Source organism: Acartia tonsa, chromosome 3 (genome assembly GCF_053477335.1).
Source record: "Acartia tonsa isolate MP-2025a chromosome 3, ASM5347733v1, whole genome shotgun sequence".
NCBI lineage: Eukaryota > Metazoa > Arthropoda > Copepoda > Calanoida > Acartiidae > Acartia > Acartia tonsa.
In genome coordinates this window covers 24,513,697-24,538,256 of record NC_137262.1, presented here as the reverse complement: position 1 = coordinate 24,538,256, position 24,560 = coordinate 24,513,697, and the positions used below count along the sequence as shown (strand labels likewise).

At 34.2% G+C, this 24,560-nt stretch overlaps 1 protein-coding gene across 1 annotated transcript in view; it reads right to left on the bottom strand.

The window, feature by feature from the left end:
• LOC145315165 (uncharacterized) overlaps window positions 1-4,262 on the bottom strand; it is an 82,060-nt gene extending 77,798 nt beyond the window's left edge. The window contains exon 1 of the mRNA XM_080155204.1: window positions 4,173-4,262. Within this exon, the coding sequence (XP_080011330.1) occupies window positions 4,173-4,232 (60 nt within the window). The 5' untranslated portion in view covers window positions 4,233-4,262. The remainder of the gene's footprint in view (window positions 1-4,172) is intronic.
• Window positions 4,263-24,560: the final 20,298 nt, after the last annotated feature.

Genomic DNA, 24,560 nt, shown 5'->3' with positions numbered 1-24,560 from the left:
TAGAAGGTAAATAAAATAGGAAAAATTTGGTTTTGCTTTAAGTACAGATGCCAAAAAGCAAATACCTCAGATTTAAAGTAAATAAAATTAATTTTATTAGCAGGTAAAAATTCTTGAATTTCTTATGTGCGTGCAAAGCAGTACCTAAATATGCCAAATAAGTGATATCTTGTTCCTTCAATATTATAAATGTATAAGTAATGGATATTATGATCCTTTTTTTTAATATCCTGTATGAAGCTCTACAGTAGCTAGATGTGTAAGATCTCAAAAACCCCTGGGTTAATTTTCTTTTTATAGTGTAAGCTTAGTATTAGTAAATATATAACCCCCACACCCTGCCTTTTTTATTTTGTGATTGCGCTCCTTGATGCTAGGTAAGAACCATTAGAAGTACAAATAATTGTATTGCAAAAAAAACAGGAAAAATGTGATTAACGGAGTAATTTAGATGTCACTATGAATGATTGAAAACAGAAATATGATGGGCGTTTTCTTTACTTTTATTATTTACTAGCAGCTGCACCCCTAGAATCTAGAGGCTCTGTATTCCACAGTGAAATAGCCTAAAACTAAGACTTTTAATTTAAAATAAATAGTCTAAAACCATCCTAGAACATATGTAAAGTTTTCGAAAATTTGAACTAAATCGATTCCCTCAAATCGCATTTGGACCACAAACGAACTTTTGAAATTAATAATTTTTTTATGCTTATTATAGGTTAGTTTCAGTAAAATTTCTAGAAATCTTTGCGAGAAATCTTTATGAAGCGCTGTAAAGTGTCATGTGTGACGTCATAAAATACGTCTAAATTCATCTCTTTTTAGGGTTTTTATTTCCCACTTCTCCTATCATCACTCCTTTTTAGACGTATTTTTATGACGTCACTAATGACACTTTCCAGCACTTTGGAATTTATTTCACACCGCAAATAGTAAAATTTGATTTGTGATCTATAACCAATGAAAAAAAAATCCTATAGTCTTTACTTTTTTTATAACTATGGCTAGATTAAAAATATTTGAAAAGGACTGGTAATAACAAATGCTAACTGTAAAATTTTGTGCTTTACAAGTTTACATACATCTGTAAAAGATTAATACAGATAACATTTAATTGATTTGCAATGCCACGAGCGAGGTAAACTGACGTTTTAAAGCATTTTCAATTTCATATTTTTTTGCTAGTTTAGTTGCAGGCATGAAAGGAAGCTTTATAAAGGTAAAAAAAAGTTTGATTATTATATAAAAAAAACTCTTCTTTTGTAAATTCTAGACATTTTATTAGCTGCATCTCTAGATGTCTCTAGGGGCACTTAAGGGAGAGAAATAGTTGTCTCCCCAATTTTCAATTTTGTTTTGGATTGTCAAAAAAATATACCGGACTAAACCTAAGGTACAGTCATACAGGGTCTGATTCCTTAGAGATTCCATAATTGATTTTCATAGCTTTGCTAAAATGTCACTGGTTAAGAGCTGTAAATTCTACTATAGAAAGAAAATCCCATATTAAGCTCACTTAAGTTTGTAAAACCTCTATAAAATTTTCTGGAAAAAAAACAAACAAATGGTCTTCCCTTAATCCGTGTTTGCATCTAATTTATTTTTTAAGTATACACATTTACACAGATCTTTCATATTTATACAAAATATTTTCGCTCATGAGAGGGATCAGCAGGAATGGAAAGGACATTGGATAAATAAACTTTGGGTACTTTTATTAATTTTAAATTTTTGGTTTGAAATTGTTGTGTACAAACTTTTTAATTTAACCAAATTTGAATAATTGAAAAAAAATAACCAGTTAAAACATAATCCTTTCCTTTAGGATAGATTATTTAATATTTCATTTCTTAAAGTGACTCGGTTAGACAGTCACTAGTTATAGTGTAGTTGCAACATCATCAAAAGTAGGATAAATAACTTTTTTTTTTTTTTGGGGGGGGGGGGGTTTAGGGTGACACACTCCTTCCTCACGAGACTAGACTTGCACTTAATTTGCTATGGAAAAAGTTTTTAATTTGATAATATGAGAGGTGGAGAAATGGGGTAAGAATAATTTATCTTATCTTGGCCCATCCCTGCCTCCATGGAAACAGAGTAGCACAAATAAATTAAAATAATGACACAGAGAGATGAGGATTAATACTATATGTAAATATCAAAATTATTTACGCATGCAATTTTAAATTAGTTTTTTTTTAAAGCAAAGCTACTCTTTCGTTTATTAGTACAAATGAAATCAACGTTAGGGGATAAACAGCAAAAGGTAATGGTCATTTTAATAAAATTCAGATGCATTTAAAAGCAAAAAATATCAAGAATTCGTAAAAAGCGTAATATATTATCCATTTTACTATCCCTGTCAAAACAAAGTATACTTCTGAAAATATTTGCTACAAATAATAATCTCGTCCCTGTTTGCAACTGTCAAAAAGCGAGGCAATATAATTTGTGTCCTAAGTGTTCATAATTATTTTCTAACAATTATTAACATTTAACCATCCCATAAATACAATAGATATATCAAAAAAAAGGCATAGAAACATAAGATTAGGGTCATTTATTTATTAACCGGGTCCTTAGCTTAAGAGAATCTATACAAGAAAAAATGTGTGATTTAGTCTTTACAAGAAATTAATAAAAAAAATTGAGGTTTTTGAAATATACTAACCCAGTCAAACCTGTTGGAATTCTATCGATATAAAATTTCGAGTGTTTATATCGACTATAAAAGTTGCCTTCCTAATATTGACTTATGTAATATTTGTTCTTAATATTTACGTCGACTATATAGCTTTAATAAGAATTGGTCATGGCTGTACTGTATGATATCGACATATCATATTCTAATGATATAATAACTTCATGCTTATTTGACATAATAATGGCACCATATTCAATAGACAAATACATAAATAGATTTCTTATTTAATTTATAGAGCTGTTGTGCTATTAATAAGGCTGGTTTCTTTTACAAGAATGTTAAGCTAGTAATACACGTAAATTAAAATATACCTAACACAATAATTTTTGTTTTATATAATCGTATGATTTATTGGCTAATACGATAAAAGAAAAGGGTGAAGATTACAACCTTGGATTGAAGAATTTAGCTCTCTATCAATCAGTACCTTGATTTAATTATCGAAACTAAATATTTTTCCGGCAGAAATTAAAGCTCTAGTGATCAAATGATAATTTATCGTAGAGTTAATATGTTGAAAATAATTTTCCTCACTTAAAAGTACACTCCAAATGTGTAAGGGATTATGATGGTCAAATTAACCTAAAACCCTTTCTACTTCCCAATAATTTCTGACTACCATTTAGTCGAATTTCAATCTAAGTGAGGCTATATTGAAATAAGTATAAAGATCTTATTTTTTATTTCTAAAAAAACCTCGATTTCTTGCATATGTTTACGAATTTATAAACAATAAACACTTTTAAAATGCTATAAAATTTAAAATTTTGTATTTATTTCAACTGATTTTCCTAATACATATTACTTTTTAATTGTAGTATACACTTGTTTTTTTCATGATCACTTAATAACACTAAAATACATTTGAAAAGGTAGATTAATTCAACTTTTATTGTCTTCTCCCTCCGTAATAAATTCTTTGCAATTCTATAAAAACAAATACTATTTTCCTTAACAATGACTTGACAACATGATTTTGAAGAAAAGGTGATCTAAATAAAAGGTAAAACCTTTTTTAGCAGTAGTTTTTGTAACTTTAGACTCATTAGTTACTCATTTGTACAGTGCAAAGAAGTAGGAATTAATAATAGATGAATACATAAGAGAATGAAGCTGAAGAAATGCAAAATGAAAAAATAAGAACTATATAAAAATAGCTTATGGAAAAGAAAACATCCCTATTAAAAAATCCACAAAGCAGAATCATAAAAAGATTGGCGTTCACAGTTATTCAAAGAAGGGTGTAAAACCATTAGTTGATTTGAAAAGGAAATGCATGCCCTCCCAATTACAATTTTAAGTGGGGAGAAAGGGTGTAAGCATTAAGCTACACCCCTCTACTGCACGTTACTGATATAAAAGTCATGTGCATCTAGCTAATGTGTTAGGCATAATGAAATGCGAGATAAGTATGACTATATTATGTGTTCAAGAAAGTCGACAAATGTTGAAGAAATTAACTTACCTTGGCATAGACATGACAGTTAGCTGTAATAACAGCCACAAAAGTGAACAACGCCAACATTTTCACAAATCACTAATATTTGGGTGCTCTGAAATTTAAACGAAATTATGAAATTTATAGATTTCTGCTATTTTAATAGGTGGGAGGGGAGTAAAAAATAAATAGGAAAACAACCCTCCTAATCTAGTTTTTACTTATTTTTTAAGTCGCCACAAGAGACAAGAGTCGAAGGCTCTAGTTCATAAAAACGTCTTTGAAGCTTTTTACAATTTTCTTTGATTTGTTTTTAAAAATAGTTAATAATAGTTAAAAATGTTTTTACAACAATCATTTCCTTTTCCTTCGAAATTTTCATGTTACATTTTTTTTTTTAATGGTGTCAAATCTAATTAAAATGTGTTAAGATAATTAAATGAAAAACATCAAAATACATACATGGTAGTTTTCCTCCTACAATAATATAAGAAAAACATAGACGATTGTATTTTGGAATCTTCTCAGTAACACCGAAAAATTTAAAACTTATTAAAAGATGTAACTTTTTAGAATATAAACTAGTCAATAATAAACATAATTTCATGACGTTTTAAATCTTACAATGTTTTGGTTCTCTAGCTCAATTATTAATAAAAACATATTTTTAAAAATTTATAAAACTTATAAATACTTAATCGCTGCTTTTATTTAAAGCTGCCTAAATGCCTAAAACACCCTATGTTTGTGTTTTTATTTTTCAAAAAGTGGGGTTTAATCTTTTATTGGCTTTTCATCAATGATTTTTACTACAAACGCGCATAAATCAAAAATGTTATAACAGGAAATAGACGAAACCAAGCCAAAAAAAAAATATATATATAAAAACTAGAATATATATTTACGGTAGTAACTAAAACCAACATTATATAATATGTAACCGTATGATCTATATACATTCAATCATTATTTGCCAATTCATAACATGTAATGTAACAATTTTGGCACATACAAACATAAACATTTTGCATCAAAATATTACATACAAGATACTTTTAGAACTTCTAGCAGCTTCTCACTTCTAACATTTGGGCAGAAAAATAGCCTAAAACCACCGAAAGACCCTCATTTTAAAATAAAATATCCTAAATCTATCACATGACCTAAGTGAAGCCTCAGTAGTTTTTAAAATTTTAAGCTTAAGACAAAAAAATTACTACTTTAAGTAATTGGATAGCATAAAAAACCATCGACTTCGCCTATAAATTTGAGAGACATTTCTTCGGATGGAATTTTATCAGCCTTTCTGAGATTATTTGCATGTTACCAAACTATACTTCCCTCTAGCATCTAGAGAGGAGAGGGAAGTAAAATAGTCTAAAACCATCCCTAGACCTAATTGAAACATGTAATTAGGAAACTATAATAATTTCTTATTTTTTTAAAAGCCTTTCGACTTAGAGACTTAAAAATATAAACTTTTGCAGATAATTTTTAGGAGTTTGAAATATGCCTATTAAGTTCTATTTAAAAGCATTCTTATTTCCATTATAAAAATTAAATATGGCTTTTTATCACTTAATTTATGACAAACCACTAAAAAATGTGCGTAATTATAATTATATTTTTATTATTACGCGCATTTTCTTATTTAATACGCACAGTGCGACAATATTTTCAAAACTAAAACGAAACTTAAGTGACGGGATACATTTATAGATTAAACCGCGCTCAACCACTATTGCGCCCCATGGTTGATAATGTGCACCGCGCACAAACACACACATGTTGTGTGCCTGCGTGTGTGTGTTCATGCAAAAAAAATGCCATAGTAGTGCCCCCAATATTTCCTTTCTAAATTTTCTAAGGATAAAACACCCCCTCCTCCCACCCAAACTTCTTTATATTTTTTAAAAGCACAGCTTTTCTACATATTTAGTGTGTATGAAGATTCCTGAAACAAAGTGGCATATTCTTGCAGCAAAGTAATTTTATGTCTTTAAAATCGTTTCCGCTATGTGCTTACTGATGTTCGTTTGTCCGACTTGATGAGCTTTGCTTTTATTGGTGTTTATAAATTTTATAGTTTACTAAATAATTTAATAAATCAGAAAATACATACAATCATTGCAATTTTAATATTGTATAGCTTACTTTAAAAATATGAAAGCTTGTTGTATTTTCAGGACAATAGAATATTCTAAAATGTTTAAAAGTTTAGAAGAATGGGCATGATTGAAAGCTTTTAAAATTTCATGACGGTCTCTAACGGCATTCATTTTGAGCTTATCATTAAAGTAAATAAGTTTTATACTAACTGAAATATAATGCATTAAAAAATAAATTAGATAAACCGCAAGAATATCATATTCTAATGAATGAAAAAATAATCTTAAAGTATATTTTTCAGAAAATTTGAGAATATGTAGATGTTATGTGAGAAACAAGGATAACAACATTTATAAAAACAAAACTCTAAAGTGGTAGTCTAAACAAAACTGTAAATAAATTTGTTGAATACGGAATATCATTTAAGGACTAACTTTCAAAGATATTTTCCTTATGATATTGTTTTTTTTGTTTATAATCAGTTTTCCAAAAATCAGAAAAATAGGATAATTATATCAAATATCATACATTGTTTAAAAAAATAGTTAGCATGTTTTAATTGGACGTACAGACATTCTAGTAACGATTACAGAGATGCTAAGCTTTGTAAATCTTACAAAAGTTAAAAATAGCTAGTAAAAGGTAAAAGTAGCCTGGAAGTCAATAATTCTTAGTAGCCAAGTCAACCAATTTATTTAATTATCAGCTGCAGCCAACCACTTTTTCAACCCCATGCAATAATCTTTAAGATTTCGAAACTTCGCAAGAACCCTAACTCATTGCCTGACCATTCAAATATATATTTCAGTCAGAACTTTTAAAGATTTCAGATGATTTCTAACCATCTATACATACATAGATCATATCTTATGCTAAAAACATACACTTTTTACATTACCAAAATTGGAAGAAACATTTTGTCGATAAAATAAAGTAATTATTTATTTTCTTTTTATGCTCATTTTTAGCACTTTTGTGAAAGAATTATATAAAAGCATTATAAAAGTTTTATAGATGTTGTAATCCTTGTTTCAAAAATTATAGAAGGACAGTAACGGGGAGCTTTGTCATCTAAATTTGAAAACGGAATTTAAAAATAACATTAATAGAATTAATTTTGCATTTTGAATAGAAAATACCAGCAGAGCGTCAGCCGCGTGTAAGCTTCAGTGAAATCGTCATATTATAGCAGGTTGTCTATACCTGTTCCTAAAGGACATTACATCTTTTCGGATTATTTTTTTTGTTGTTGCATAAAGTGGGTTTAGATTTTGGGCAGCCAAGCCCTGGAAAATATCTACCATGGAATAAGATTGTATTCGTATAATAAAGCAGTTTAGGTCCATAAAATATCTAAATTGTTTCACTCTTCAAATGCACAATAATTACGGTGTCTGTCTACTGTAACAAGAGATCTCTGGAATGGCAGAGAGAACTTGTTTCTGCAATTTAACAAAGTTTCAATGTATTTTAATCAAAATTTGTCTACAACATGAAGAAATGCTTCGCTTATAACATTATACCTAATTGTCCTTGGATTCCATATTAAAATGATAAATGAATATGATGATTTTAATCTGTAAATATTGTTTTTAAAAAGGGAGAAATGATTGGACATATGGACTTTCTGGCATTGATTATAAAGTTGCTACAATTTCCAAATTTTATCTGACAGTTACAGGAATCATTATGCCAATTTTGAGAGCGATAGGACAATTTTTAAATATACCTGAAATAACCAAAAGTGCTTGCCTTTAATGCGGACGGACTGACCAACCCTAAATGTCGAAAAGATTATTTAAAAAAAATATATGAATTGAGCTATTAGCCTAAGAATGCAATTTAAGACAGTTGATAATTTGAAGTGACTTTATTTTGGTTGCAATATGACCAAACATACATACCTTATCTTTTAAGCAATAAAGGTTTCAAATCATTAAACTGGATTTTGTGAATGTATAAGCTAGGGCTCTGCAGACACGATAGAGCTTCAGCCGCAACCCATCATGTATATTGGTCATCATTTACCACAAATTATATAATTAGAATATTGTTGTGCTGATAATATGGGCTATGGTCACTTTTATTTAATGTTTTTCTTCCCAAGAAAATTAACAATCAACAATAACGAATGACAGCTATTTCTATTTTAAAAAAGATTTTTAGATATTTATCTTTTGCAGGAAGAAACCTTTATTTCTTAATATACGTTGCAAACATTCCTTAAATAATTTACATTGAATTTTGCACCATAGCTTAAAATATATAATTAATTTCTTTTTAGAAAAAAAACTATTTACTTTAGAATTACTTAATAATCAAATATTATACTAATCAAATTTCTCTTTGGTCATTTAATTTATTTAGGTATTTGACAAAATACTGTAAAATGTGCAAATTTAACCTATCTTTGCAAAACATTTATGTAAATGATGTAAAAAGCCCAGATAAATTTTCAAATATTTTTTTGGCCAAAATTACAGATTTAATGGCCACTGTTTTTTTAATTTTCTTCTACGCTTGTGCATTCCATTTTGTCAAAATCTAATCTTGGAATATGTATAAATCTATTAAAGACAAAAAATGTCCCTCTGTTTTTGATTAAAAGGAATCACAATTATAGGTTTAAAGAGATGTCGCAGAAATAAAAAAATAATCTTACAGTTTTGCGATCTTGGCTAAATTTTAAAAGCATAGCACCTCTTTAATCTGTGACATAATGCATTCTTGTATGTATGTTTTTTTACCCCCAACGAAAAAGAATGATGCTGTGAGTATTGGTGCAAAAAATATGACGTAACAAAAAAAATTAGCCAATGAGAGGCCGTTATTGACCAATGGTAAAATTTATAGTGGACTCTTATTGGCTAATTTTTTTTGTTACGTCATATTTTTTGCACCAATACTCACAGCATCAAAAGAATTTCATGGACGGGGGAGTATTTACTGCACTTAACCCCCCCCCCCTCCGCCCCCCCCCAATGGACTTCATTAATTTGGGGTGGTACATAAATTTACCATATTTCTTTATAGGGTTATCTAAAAGGATAGTTAATTTATAATAAATCAACGACTATATATTGCTTATACACTTGGAATGTCCGGTCTACTACATATACAAACCAATATAAAGATTATTTCTTTAGTAAAACCCAGAGATTTTTAAAATTCCATATAAAATAAAGTATAACTAGCTAGTAACTTTTTCTTAGTTACAACTTTAAAGGTCGTCTGAAATTTTGTTTAAACTGCGGTTAAGACAGCAGCCAGTTGGTTGATATATATGACCGTCACGGCTAAATATGAAAAATTTGGTGGCTGAAATTTTTATAATCTAAGACGGAGACGGCTGGCCTAAAAAAATATCTAATTTAGAAAGGATAAAGAATACTATACCTTAGTAAACTTGATAGTTTATTCATATGGGGACCAATGGATTTATCATTACCTGGATATTACACCAGAAAAGCATGTACTCTAATAAAGTGAAAATAGTAGCTGGCTAAAATAACGACCCCCCTCCACTCTACTGGATTAATAAACTGACCAATAAATGATTTCCATGTTATAAACCTAAATTCCCCTGTCATAATATCCACGTATGTTCTACATCCATTTTGAGACCCCCCTTGTAGTGTTAAAGCAATACATTATGCGTCGAGAAGCTCATATCAATCATTTCACAAAAACAGCGAATTTTTCTACAAGTAGAATGTGTCCTTACGTTTTATATTATGATACAAAATTTATGCAATATCAATGTTAGAATCATTCTATTCAAAACCTTGTAGGACACGTTGCAAACCCCCTTTATCGAAAGTGTCTTGTTCTTGTTATTTTGATACTTGTAAAATAATAGAATTGTTCTATTGTTTTTAGAAATTAATCTACTGTTTTCTAATTTCTTTTTTTAAAATGATTGCTCGTTTTCATCCTAGCAAGGAATGAGTATTAGATAGGTGGATGTTAGCAATAAAAAGCTAATCATCAAATTTGCCATTTGATTTGGCAAACTATCATATTATTTTGCGTTAGAATAGTTTTATAATAATAAATATTTATATCTTAGAATTTGATTTAGAGCATAAATCTAACGCCTGTTGAATAAAATATTTATACTTAACAAGGATAACATTATCCATAAGTAACGAGTCGAGAAAGTTATTTTATCCTCATGGCGTTGCAGATGGACGGACAGACAAAGTGAACTATGGAGGGGTTTCGCTACTAACTCGAAAGCTCTCATAGTAAGCTGTGACACAGCTAAAATGAAACTTAGTCCCATGGAGGCTAAAAAAGTTTTCCTAAGTTGGGTTATAAGACAAATTGTGCCTAACTACATTTTATCATTGCAGTTAATATTGTTTTTATCATTAGTATTAGTCTAAATGGTAAGAGCAACCAAAAACTAATTCTAAGTAGTTAAGTGGTAACATGATTAATGAAAAAATAAATGAAACCAAAATGGTCATTGAAAAAAGATATCTTTTGTAGCCATTAATTGTAAACTTATTGGATACCAAATATTTGTAAAAATAGCTGAGGAGAGTTTTTAGTTTTAAAATAAAGCAGTTTATGGCAGCAGTCGCAAAGTTGGCGGCTACGGTCATGTCGCTTAATTGTAAAATGCAACAAAAAAAGAAAGAAAATGGCCATTATGAACAAAAATAGTAAGATCTTTAATTTGACACCTTACTTTTTCAATTCTGTCAGGTAATTATTGAAAAAATCGATTTTTTTAAACCCACGAGAATAAAAACTTTGAACTTAATTTTATCATTACCCAGGCATAAGAAATAGGCGTTATATATACTGTTAGAATGAGAAAAATATTACAAATCCATTCTAAGCAAAATTGAAATAAAAAGTTTACAATATAGTATATAAACTACAATAAAAGGAATTATATGAAAATATTATATTATATTATACAGGCAACCATCTTATTTCTTGAATTGAGAATAAAAATGGGAAGGGGTAAAGAGGGGGTAAAGAGGGGATGAAGAAAGTGTTGTCTGTACAAAAAATATATTAGGCCATTTTTTTATTTTATATTTTTTTACTTTTTTTCAATTTTGCTTACAATGGATTTGTAATATTTTTCTGATTCTAAAGGTATATATGAACCCATATTTTTTTTACCTGTGTAATGATAAAATTAAGTTCAAAGTTTTTATTCGCGTGGGTTTAAAAAAATAAGTTTTTTCAATAATTACCTGACAAAATTGAAAAAGTAAGGTGTCAAATTAAAGATCTTACTATTTTTGTTCATAATGGCCATTTTCTTTCTTTTTTTTGTTGTGTTTTAGTACCTTAAAATCGACTTAATTTTTTTTTTTAAACTTAAATTATTTAAAAAATAAGAGGTCCATAAAAAAAAACGATTGCATATCTGAATTCTATGAAAAATTTTACATCTTCTACGTACTAAAAGCACCGGCTAGCTATGAAAAAAGTTAAGACGCCTTCTTTAAAAAAAATGGTATAATATCCTATATTCAGATTCCAACACCCCCCGGCCAACCCCCCCACCAACCCTTTCCCCTCAAATAAGCTTTGACGTAATTTTCAGCTCGATATCATATTTCTTCATCACTGTTTTTTAACACCCTCAACACTTTTTATATAAATAGGAACAAGATGTTATCAAAATATAATATAAAAACTATGTTTGTCTTGACCAAAAAGTTCGCAAACTTGCCGTGTCACATTTTAGCTTAAGTTTAAACACACATTTAGTTTAAGATCAGGAGTGAAGGGAGTAACAGTACAAGATAATTTCAGGGATCTAAAGGGATAAGACAATGTCTGATAAATTGTTAAACATATCCAATAATGACACAAAACAATACCCCTTCTGTTTAATAAAAGTAATGGTTGAAACGTTTAAACACTCAACGTAATACAACACCCAATCAAAATTCAGTAAAAGTCCCAAAAGTTGTTAAGCCAACGAAAAAGATAACGTTTTTGCAAAACTTTGGGGACTAGTTTAAAAACAGCCCATTGTCTTTTGATGTAATTCTGTCATTAGTTTAGGCGTCAGCCGCCTGTAAGCCTCAGGGAAATCGACCTTTCACATTTTTATAAATAAGATGGATATTTATACCTGACCTAAATATGGCAATCTCTCTTTCAAATTTTCCGATCCAAAAAGATTTAATTTTGAGGATTAGTCTTGGCTGACGCGCGGTGGCCAAGCCCTGTTTACAAGTAAGTTATGCCTTAAGCTTTGCTAAAAATCATCCTTGATATACTTGATTACTTATTGTTAACAAATTTTCTTGCTCTTAAAATACCTCCCCATTGTGTATTAACACCCCAAGCCACGTAACCTGTGTTTGTTTCTTTGCCCCTAGCCTCTAGAGTTTTTTTTACCTGATGTTAACACAGGGAGAGATGGAACTATGGACTACAAATTGTATTGATACCCAAAGTTTTATGAGCATTTTCTCTCATTAGTTTTCTGAAATACTCAAAAGACTTGGCTCAGCCATTTCTAAAAATCCTTTTTACCCTTAAAGGACAGCTTCATGTATAAAAAACATTCACAATCAGGTTGTCTCAACCATGACACTTTGGTTGAGTGTGACTTCCGAATTAGCGGGTTCTAGAGATCTTGTTGACGTACACACAAACCCCCAATACCAGGAACCATCAAGTTTCAACAGCAGGTTTGATTATAGATTTATTGAGGCAACTATTTCAAAGTCCTGAAGTTCTTATGGTTTCAAGCCCCTGGTATACTAGGGTCGTTCACGCACTATGAGACCAATGATAGGCCCAATTTTGTTCTCCGAAATCTTCACACACTCACATATCATTCAAAAGTAACGAACGTGGACGCATCAAAATATAAACAATCCATGCCGCGTCTCTTTAGAAAAGGAAAGTCAAACAAGACGACATTTGCGCTTAATTTGGATAATGATAAGGAATTAATTTCGATCTTGATAAACACAAAGCTTCCTCGAAAAGAGGTTAAGACACACCCCCCGTTTGAAAGTCAAATTAACTTCCTTAACAAGATTCAAGGTTTTTTGCGCTGAGCACTAGCAACATTTCTCACTAAACTCAACTCACCATAATCACATGAGAATGGCCACATCCCGAAAAACATGACAATTTTTGCTCCTAACTAAATGAAACCCCGTGAAATGCATACACAATATTATACTCCTCACTAGGACTCATAATACCTCACATTTTAGGATAGAAGGATGGGGATTGGTTTGTACCATACAATATTCCAGGCACATGACACTCACAAGATCACATACACAAATCCTAAAATGGATAATCCTATTAATCATGATGTTGTAAATATAACAACTTATACTAATTAATAATCATTTCATAATCAATAGGTAATAAATCATTATTAATAAATCAATAAGTACCTACGAAATCAGGTTGAAATGTAAACAATAATAGTAAATATAAAACGAAATAAATCTTAGACAAGAAAATTAAGATTTATAGGTACTTAAAACTAAATTTGTTAAGCATCAAAAAGAGTAGTAAGAAAAATATTTCAAAATCCTTGGGCAGAAAGTTTTTCAAACTTAATGAATAAGAACTGTAACTATCTTAATCAACAATAAAACTTTTCAATACTTAGATAATAGCAAAATAATAATAATATCTTCGTTAGAATTTTCATCGAAATTATGAAAAAATACCAATTTTTCTTTGTAAAAAAAATATGAGACTTTAAATATGAATTTTCAATCATTCCTTGATCTGAATAAAAATGTTTTACTTGATTGAAATTCATATGTAATTTTAAAAAAATCTGCTAAAAAAATACTTGATTTTTTTTCTTAGAATAAATATCGAATCACGCAACCTCGACGCATTTATTCTTTTTTGGTAAACTTTTCAGGTAAGTTTTATAATGAATTGTACTTTTGAAAAGAAATTAAACTCAATAAAATTAAATTTGAGCATATGAAATAGAATAAAAATTAATCGCATTTCGGTTGATTCTTATTTTAGGCATAAAAATAGGTATATGAAAATGTGGCTTTTTTACTAAAAAAAATCTCAGTTTCTATAAAATAAGATTCAATTATTAATCATAATTTTTAATAACTGCCTGACTGATACAGCATGTTCTTCCAGGGGAGATTTATCTGTCAGCCTGAACAAGACTCTTGCAGTCTTTCTCCCATCCTCAATCCTCGTCACACGGCCCATCCGCAAACATCTCATCAGCGGATTGGTACTCGTAACTATATCTCCGTCAGCTAGCGGCTCCGCCATCTCATCTTTCCACTTGGACATCCTTAATATCTTCGGCAAAATCTCCTGGCGGTAGGAAGTCCAAAACTGGGCAGACAAATCTTCTAATAACTTCAACCTGGAGGAAATTTGGTCCTCAGGTTTCATCGCCACATTGCACAACGGCTGGCGGTCTACAATTCCCAGCAGCTGGCCAGGGGTAATCAGCCGCCAATTCTCCACGTCATTCGCAGCTTCTATCGTCAACGGTCTGCTATTCATTAACTTGCTAACCTCTGCCAACAGCACCAGGAGCTCATTAAAATTAACAGAACTATTCACCAACTTCTTGGACAGCAATCTCTTGGTTAATCCCACCATTTTCTCAGCTTGCCCAATAAAATGGTGGGCTCGGGCCGGAATCTGGGACCAAGAAAACTCTACCTGGCTGCCCAACTTCTGCTCTAAAACCTTGCGAGCAGCGGATAATTGTGTGCACATGTCGCTTACTATAACCTTCGGCAGACAATGAACAGCCTCCAACTTGCGCAGGGACAACAGGATACTGCTGGTATCATACTTCTCCAAGGCATCCAGCCACAGCGCCCCCGAGAACCTGCAGACTACCACGAACACCCACACCTTCTTCGTTGCTGTCTGACTCCTCGTTTTTGCAGCAGCTCTCCTCATAACCAGCGGACCCATAAGGTCAACTTGCACAGCTTCAAATGGCCTGCTCGGAACCAACTTGTCAGGTAAAACATCCTTCATGGTAGTACGACATTCCTTGGCCCTCTCAACACTGCAGGGCCAACACTTCTTCACCTCCATGATGGACAACCTCCTTGCCTTCACAATCCAGCACCAACGGCGGCTCTCAGCTAAAGTTCCACGGACACCAGAATGAAGCTCAACATGCGCTTCTCTCATAATGACAGAAGCTAACCAATTACCAGGCTCCAAAATTACTAAGCCTGGCATGTCTTCAAATAGCATTTTACGGCCACCAGTAATGGCGTCAATGACGGGCTCGCCACGACCAACCATTTTTAGAATTCGCATCTCCCTGGTCACATAATTACCTCCGGGACCAACGACAGGCCAGGTCAATGATACTTGATGCACCAATGGATTCAATGACGAATAATTGCCTTTAGCGTCATTTATCCACTCATCCTGTTGGCTACATGACACAATGAAAAGTTCCGCCGCCGCCATAAAATTGTACAAAGACGGCTTGTACACAGAATCTGCGGCTGCTACATGACTACCAGCGGCTGTAGTCTTGCCTTCTTGTCTGCTCTTTAGCTTCTTCAACCAGGTGTTTGATACTTGCAGGACAGCTGCCATAATACGTTTGGCCTGTCCAAATGATCTCCTGTGCTTAAACCTAAAGACATCTTCAGCGGCTTCTCCGGTAACTTTCATTGAACATAACTTAACCATTTTGGTATTCAACTCCTCCGGTGGTAAATCCTGCTTGACTTGCTCAGCAGTTTTCACCGGCCACGCACTTTCATCCTGGCGCAACCATTCTGGGCCCAATCTGTACCTGGAACCTGGACCTAAATCTGATACCTTGCAGGTGCTTCTGGTGCCCAAATCTGCAACATTGTGTGTCCCAGGGACCCACCTCCAGTCATCCTTGTTGGTTGCAGATTGGATTTCTCCAATGCGATGAGACTTAAATGTGTTCAACATGGCACTGTTGGAAACAATTTGTGATAAAACACACGATGAATCAGTAAAGTACATCACTCTGATAACATCAAAGGGCAGGGCATCTCTGATGGACTTTGACAACCTGGTGGACATCTGGCAACCCATCAATTCAAGGCGTGGAATTGATTCAGTCTTGACCGGCGCAACTCTTGACTTGGTGGCTAGCAGGAACGTTTCAAACCCTTGCCTAGTTGGCCACCTCAAATATGCCATACATGCATAGGCCTCTGATGACCCATCCGAAAACATCATCAAGGATGGAAGGCCAGTTGGTTCCTCCGGGACCACACAACGGTCAAACTCCAATTTAGCGACCTCAGCTCTGTCCTCCAGCGACTTAACAAGTTCATCCCGTAGACTTTTTGGAATGAAATCTTGCCAGCCCAAATTCAGCAAACATGTTTTCCGCAGGACAAGTTTAATTCTCAACAGGATAGGGCTGCAAAGCCCGAGCGGGTCAAAGGTCTGGGCGGCGAACCTGTGGACCATCTTCTTTGTCAGATTCTCGTCCAAGGCGTCCTGGAGGTTGTACAAATCAGCATCCTCTTTCACCTTCTTTCCCTTGACTTTACCATCTTGGTTGACTCTCGTGGCGATGGATAACACATCAGTGGCTGGCTTCCATATCAGCCCAAGAACCTTGGTTGGCTGGCAATCATCACCAGAATAAATGACTTGTTTGAAGGAAAAACTACCTTTGCTGATAATTCTGTCGGCTTCTTTCATCATCTCCTTGGCTTCTGGCACAGATCCTGCTCCCGAAATAACATCATCTATGAAGCTGTGCTTCTCAAGCTTGACTGCAACTGGAATCTGAGGTAACTTGAAATCTTCCTCGGGGTAGGTAGGTATTTCTGGCTCCTTCCATAATTTAGGTTTTGCAACAATATCACTACCATTTATCTGTCCCTCTCCATACATCTCCTTGACCTCTGCTTCACTCTTTCCGCCGAACAGGCGGGACGTCAACTTCAGGGCTGTAACTGCCAGATTCCCAGCAGCCAACTCGCCAAAATTTACCACTTTAGTCAGGTAAATTTCAAGTGGACCGTCTGGCTTCGGGGAAAATAAAACTCTCTTCATCTGGCTGTCGAACTCTGTGGCCAGGATAGAGTTATAAAACTTGGAAATGTCCGCGGTTAAACCAACCTTATAACCGCGGAAAAGCAACAAATGATAAAAAATCTTCTGCATTGGTGGCGGACCTCCCAGCATTATGTGATTAAAACTGGTACCCTTGAACGTCAGAGAACTATTTGCACACAATCTCATGGGTGTGGAACTTGAATCCTCCTTGAAAGCAACCACTATTGATGAACAAGACTTAGGCCCTTCATACTTCAATTCTTCAGGCGTTGCTTTTTGAAAAACGCCTCTGGAGATGGCGTCATTGAATACCTGCACATACATATCATAGGTACCTTCCTTGACCATCTTGGCACGATCCTTTTCAGCAATTTTGCGGGCTAAACTCTCATTGTAGGGCAAAGTGTGAGGATCTTCAATGTAAGCATATTGACCTGTCCACTTGTTGGATTGCAAGTCTAGTGTTAAACCTGCCTCAATTATTCTCTGCCTCTCACGCTGGTCCCAGGTAGTGCCGTCGGCCATAGCCTTGCACTCTTGACAGGCAGTACATCCTGGACAAAGTGCCTGCGGCTGTACGCCAAACGATTCAGACGTCAAAAAGTCTGGCAAGGTGCCTCCACTAACACTGACAGCTTTGTATGCCGACTTTTGGTCTCCAGCTCCACCGTCAGCACTTGTACAGATAAAACCACTACCAAAAATGGTTCGCCACAACATAGACTGGCCCACTTTCTGGTAGGTTGACGGAAACACGTCAGGATGTGTATTTCCAATGATGATATCCAAGCCTCCACTAATATATGTAAATCTTTCTGGCGGCATCTTAAATATTTCGGCGGCGGTTTCGGGGTGGACCGAGCGCATCTCGTTGGCCCCGCCGAGGGTAGGCATGACAGCTGCCTCAAACTCCCTCAAATTACCGTCCCTATCCTTCAGATAAAACACAACATTGCGGCAGGAAGTCTCACTGCCGTCAGCCACAGAAATAGTTGTATATCTGCCGGTAGATTTCAGCTTCAACTTGTTGGATAACTTCTCAGACACAAGTGGCAAATTTGCACCGGAGTCAAACATGACAGTGGCGTGGCAGGTGCCGCCGCCAGGTGCTACAACAGGAACTAACTGAAGTAAGAAAGTACAGGGGCTGGGTGCAGAACTTGACTTGTAGACTGTATTCACACCAGCACTAGCCTCATGGATCAACCAGCTATGATATCTGTCGCAATTATTGGTGCCACAAACACCAAGCTTATCCGATTTATTACACTTGTCAGCAGCATGGCCATCACACTAGCAGAGTTCCTTAAGTTTTCTTTTTTTCTCACTAATCCTTTCAATACTAAATATTTTTACCAATATTTTCTTATATCTTATCAGGGATTCAATTATACGAACAAACAAATAAGTTATGTTATGGTTATATAAGGGGGGGAGGGGGGGGGGGTGGCAGAGAAAATGCCACCTGATTCTCAAAAATTCACGAATAGGATCTGTAAGATCCGAACCTATACCAGGGGGGGGGGGGGAGGGGTTTACTGGGTGCTTAGCAGAGGTGCTTTGTTGGCTGTTGTCATACTTGTCTCACAGATCCTTATCCCTTATCCCTTGCAGTAAATCTTTAAAATCTTTTGTTCTATCTTTTGTTCTATTTTGTGCTTCTTTCATTTAAGAGCTATTGTATAATTTTCTACTCATATTTTTCTACTTATTAGAGAGTTAACAGTCAAATTTTAAAAGATTCTATCAGACAAACTAAAATGGTGGACAGATTAATTTATTCTTCGAGGAAACATGCTCAAACTTATTTCTTTATGACCTTCTAGTTTTATATTCATGTTCTTCACATACTTTGACTTAGGGACTAATGTACGCATTAATCATTTAGTTTTTCTTTTCTTAAGTCTTTCTAATCACTTCTTAAGTCTCTTTTAGTCTTTTTTCGGATAGGTATGGAGAGCGGCGCCGCGAAGTTAGGAACTGAGGGCACTTTTCCGCGCATGCAGCAACCCTTTCCTCGAAGATAGGAATGGCCTCCTGCATGCGCCGCAAAAATGCACAGCCCAGACAGGCGGCCGGTCAAGTTACGTGGTTACATCACAAATATATAAACGGATTTCCTGGTCATATGGACCAAATATATTACATTATTTAAGCAAAAAAAATAAAGTGTTTGAGAAACACTCAGACATGTAAGCCACGGACCGGCCGCCGCGGTCAGCAACCGACAGCGCAACTAACCGACCACCATACCTGTCAAAAATAGTCTGTCAAAATAGTCTGTCAAAAATAGTTTGTCAAAATAATAATATTATTCTGTCCTATCTAGTTTCATTTCTTTATCATCACCATACTTAAAGAACACTAGCGATAAAATGATGTATTCTAAGTAAAATGGGAATTCTCTCTCTTGCAAAATTAAATTAAAATCAGTTTTTCTTTAAAAACCCGTAATAAGCTTACTATACATCTTACTTTATTATTAACTAAATAATGGTATTGTGAAATTAATGTAAACCTGCCTTATATTTTTTGTTTTATCTAGGTACATTTATACGCTCACCGTATAATTGTATGTCCTTGTTATTGCGATAGAACTTGGCAAATAAATATTAAAATCTTTCTTTTAAGTAAATTTTTAATTATAAAAAAAGTTTTTTTTTTTCAAGCAACGCTGTCAGGGATGTAGGGAAAAATTACTGGGATGAGTGAGGGTTTAATCGGTACCAAAGAATTTGTGGGAATATATCCCACGGGACTATATTAACTCATTTCTTCAATCATTCAATTCAGGGAAAGATAGGTCGGTGTGAGAAACAGTGTTTTATAACGGGAATAAAGACATAGGTAACCTCTATGGCACTGGTAACATAATTGTACCGGTCTTACTTTTGGAAACCCCGTAGTGATTCCGGTGGAACACCTGTCATAGCAGTATATTTAGCATACTTAGTATATATTTATTTATTCATGTGTCTTCAATGTAATGCACAACTATGTTATTACAACTATGTTTTTCTAAGCTCAGGAACGACTTGGTAAGCGCCGTGACAATCAATGGTTCAACAACCCCGGCTGGGGTTAAGCCATCCACTCGCACCTAAGCTTGCTCAGAGTTCAATTCTTTCTTAAAAAATCATGTAGCAAATGAATAAAATGTAGGTGAACGGGAAGGAGTGTTCACTACAGCCCTGAGCTAGGTTCATATGTTTTTATGTTTTTAAACTTGTAATCAAAATCCTAATAAGTTGCGATTTAATAAATCAATATTATTAAACCTGTAATATGATGAAGGAGATATAAAATGAAATATAAATATGTAATCTTTTCAGGAAGAAATCATAGTATTTTCTTTGATTATATGCAATCTCTTTCAGGAAGAAATCTATAGTAAAAATTGTAACTTACTAGTAATCGCCCTATATTATATGCACCTTAGAGGAAATAAATTCTATTCTATTCTATTCTAACTTCTTCTGCTGGACAACTTTTTTTCGGTCAACCACATCCATCTTCTTAAACGTGAGGCAACGGAAAATCGGATGTTTCTCCTTGCAGCTTTCAACAGGACATGTACTGTTCCACTTGGAAGTCTTGTCCTTCCCAGCCTTTCCATTTTTATTGTCGCTGCGGCCAGATACTTGCGCGGCGGCAGCTCTGTCACGATTTCTCTTGCCGGCGCTAGTGTCGTAGGACATATCACCGGCCAACATTGCTCCCCTTGTCCTCTCCAGCAGTTCTACAATCTTCTTGATGTCTGGTTGGTTCATGCTACCTAGCTCCATCATAATTTTCTCTCTCAGGGCATCTGGACATTTGTCTTTGAAAATATGAATAAGAGTTAGGTGGTGGTAATCCTTAGCTGCAGAACCAACGATGGCTTCTACTTCCTGCATGGTGCTCTTGAAGGTAGCAATTGCACTAACCACGTCCACAGGTTTATCCACAGGTTTCATCTTGTTCAGCTTAGTTAAAATCTTCATGAACCGGCGGGTGTTTGATAAAAACATCTGATCGAGAAACAACCATTGTTCATTATGATCTCTAATCGCTGACACTTGCTTGCGTAGCTCCGGGTTGGTTATCACCTTCTCCATACACAACATCAGACTTAACCTCTGGTCAGAAAATCCGTAACCAGCGCATAGATCTTTAAAGACCTGTTTAAAGTTGGAGTAATCCGTGTCAGTACCGTCAAAGGACGGCAACAAACTGTTGTCCCAGCGCCCATACTGCGGGTTGGAACTCCGAATATCCACGGCAGACATACTTCTGGAGAGTATGGCAGGTGTCCCACTCTCATCCAAGTTAGATGAACGACGTTCCATCTCTCTAAGCCTTCGGTACATATCACGTACTTCTTGGCGCAACTCCATGGAAATTTTAAGCACTCCCATGTCCATCCTCACCTTCTCAATGACGTCGAGGTTCCTGGCGACAGTGCTTGACCTCGCGTCGTCTGAATCATTGTCAAGCCAGTGCAGAATTTTCGTACACTGCTCCAACGATGCATAAACTTTATCTGCAACAGTTTTCTGTTCACTAGCTTCATCCAAATCACGCTTGAACTCGCGCAACTCACTAGTCTCCACGGCAGGTTTTAGACTTTTTATTAGGTCAGATTGGTCCTTGACCTCACTAAAAATGTCACAAATTGATTTTAAATTCACATTTTCACATGAACTAAAACTTTGGCAGGCTTTTAGATTGTCATAAAACACCTTTAACTGTTCATCAAACACTTCTAGCCTTTCACTGCCAATAGCGATAGCTCGCTCAATTTTCTGCTTTTTGGTTAGTGGCATATTGATTCACTAGGTACTTATTTCACAGAAAAAATTGTCACAGTTTATTGCATCAATAATCACTGGATGCTATTGATCTCTTGAAGAATGCTAACGCCTATTCTTCAGATACTTTGAAATTGTCTCAACCATGACACTTTGGTTGAGTGTGACTTCCGAATTAGCGGGAAGTTCTAGAGATCTTGTTGACGTACACACAAACCCCCAATACCAGGAACCATCAAGTTTCAACAGCAGGTTTGATTATAGATTTATTGAGGCAACTATTTCAAAGTCCTGAAGTTCTTATGGTTTCAAGCCCCTGGTATACTAGGGTCGTTCACGCACTATGAGACCAATGATAGGCCCAATTTTGTTCTCCGAAATCTTCACACACTCACATATCATTCAAAAGTAACGAACGTGGACGCATCAAAATATAAACAATCCATGCCGCGTCTCTTTAGAAAAGGAAAGTCAAACAAGACGACATTTGCACTTAATTTGGATAATGATAAGGAATTAATTTCGATCTTGATAAACACAAAGCTTCCTCGAAAAGAGGTTAAGACACAGGTTATCAATTAATTCTTTTCCTTAAGATCTACAGACGGCTAGGACAGAGTCACATTCAGTATTAGATATTCCATTGTAATTTTATGAAGCTCTATCTATACCTTTATCTTTGGGCCTGTAAAGATACACTTAGTGGTAATGTACACACACACATCCTCTATACACACACACACACGCGCGCGCGCACACACACACACACACACACACACTTAATCTTATTATTAAAACATTAAATTTTGTAACAACTATGACAAAAAATTTTTAAGAACTTGTGCTATTTTTGTAATTTCAGCATAAACCAGCTATTTTATGCAAACTTCTTTGTTTTAATGATGTTAAGGATTTAGTAGCGGATCTACTCTATAAGCTACAAATCTTATTGTTTGTCAGAATGTTTATCAATAAAATTGCCTATAATTCAGTAACACAGTCAGCGATGAAACAATCCCATACACACACGAATACCCAAACATATAACCGCCTAGACAGATACAAACATATAACCGCCTAGACAGATACAAACATATAACCGCCCAGACAGATACAAACATATAACCGCCTAGACAGATACAAACATATAACCGCCCAGACAGATACAAACATATAACCGCCTAGACAGATACAAACATATAACCGCCTAGACAGATACAAACATATAACCGCCTAAAGAGATACAAACATATAACCGCCTAGACAGATACAAACATATAACCGCCTAGACAGGTACAAACATATAACCGCCTAGACAGATACAAACATATAACCGTCTAGACCGATACAAACATATAACCGCCTGGACAGATACAAACATATAACCGCCTTGACAGATACAAACTTACGCATAGGCCTGATATTGTTTAATCATCTAAGTTTTTATATTTCTTTTATTTTAGTTGATCTATTTTTGGATATTATTGTGATTGTTGTATAGTACTTCTAAGCACTTAAAATGGTTGTTTTATTATTCTTTCTCTAAAACTCAACAGCCCAGTATAGAACTTTTAATTAAAAAGTTTATAAACTAATACAGATAAAAAAAATGAAATCAATAAAAAATTCAATATAAAAAAGCAAGGAATGTAATGGGAAAATGTTTAAGGCAAATAATGTCATTTAAAGATCGTCCGACTGATTGGCACAGTAACAGCCCTAGCTTAATAGAAGCTTCGCTGAATTTAAAAATTTTAATAAGGGAAGCATAAAATCTACAACCACTTAATATAAACGTTAATTAGTTAATCTTCTTGAGGCGAATAAAAGAGGCGATATGCAATTTTAGTGGTAGATTTATTAAGACTGATTATATGTATTTGTTTTAATAAAATAGATGCAGCTAATTATTATCTAAATTAAATGTTGAAAATGTCTATCAAAGCAAAATTAGAAAAACAAAGATGAAAAAATCCATAAAAGCAAAGCTCTGAAACGGTATTACAAAAGAATATTAACATTTGTAGAGTGTCAGAACTGTAAAAGCAGAATATAAATGTATGGGTATAAACAAAATTGTAAGTAAATTTGTTGCAAAACGGCTAAAATGCAAGATATTGCTTAAGGACAAATTTTACATTTTAAGAAATTGATTATAGAGATGCTTTGCTTAAAACATCGTACCTAACTGTTATAGGCATCACAATCAAAAAGTTTGAAATCGATAGGACAATTCTAACATATCTAAATTAACGAAAAGTGCTAACCCTTCCTGACGCACATACGGACGGACGTACCCTAATTATGGAAAAGCTTCGCTTATAAAAAAATATGTGGATATTCTTGTTAAACTTATTGGAAGTATTTTATCGTAATATATTTTCAATGGCACATTTCTAGCTTCTATAAAAGAGGTAGGATAAGTGTCTTTACATGTATTTTTAACGACAAATCTGAGAAACCGCTAAACCCATACTTACAGTGA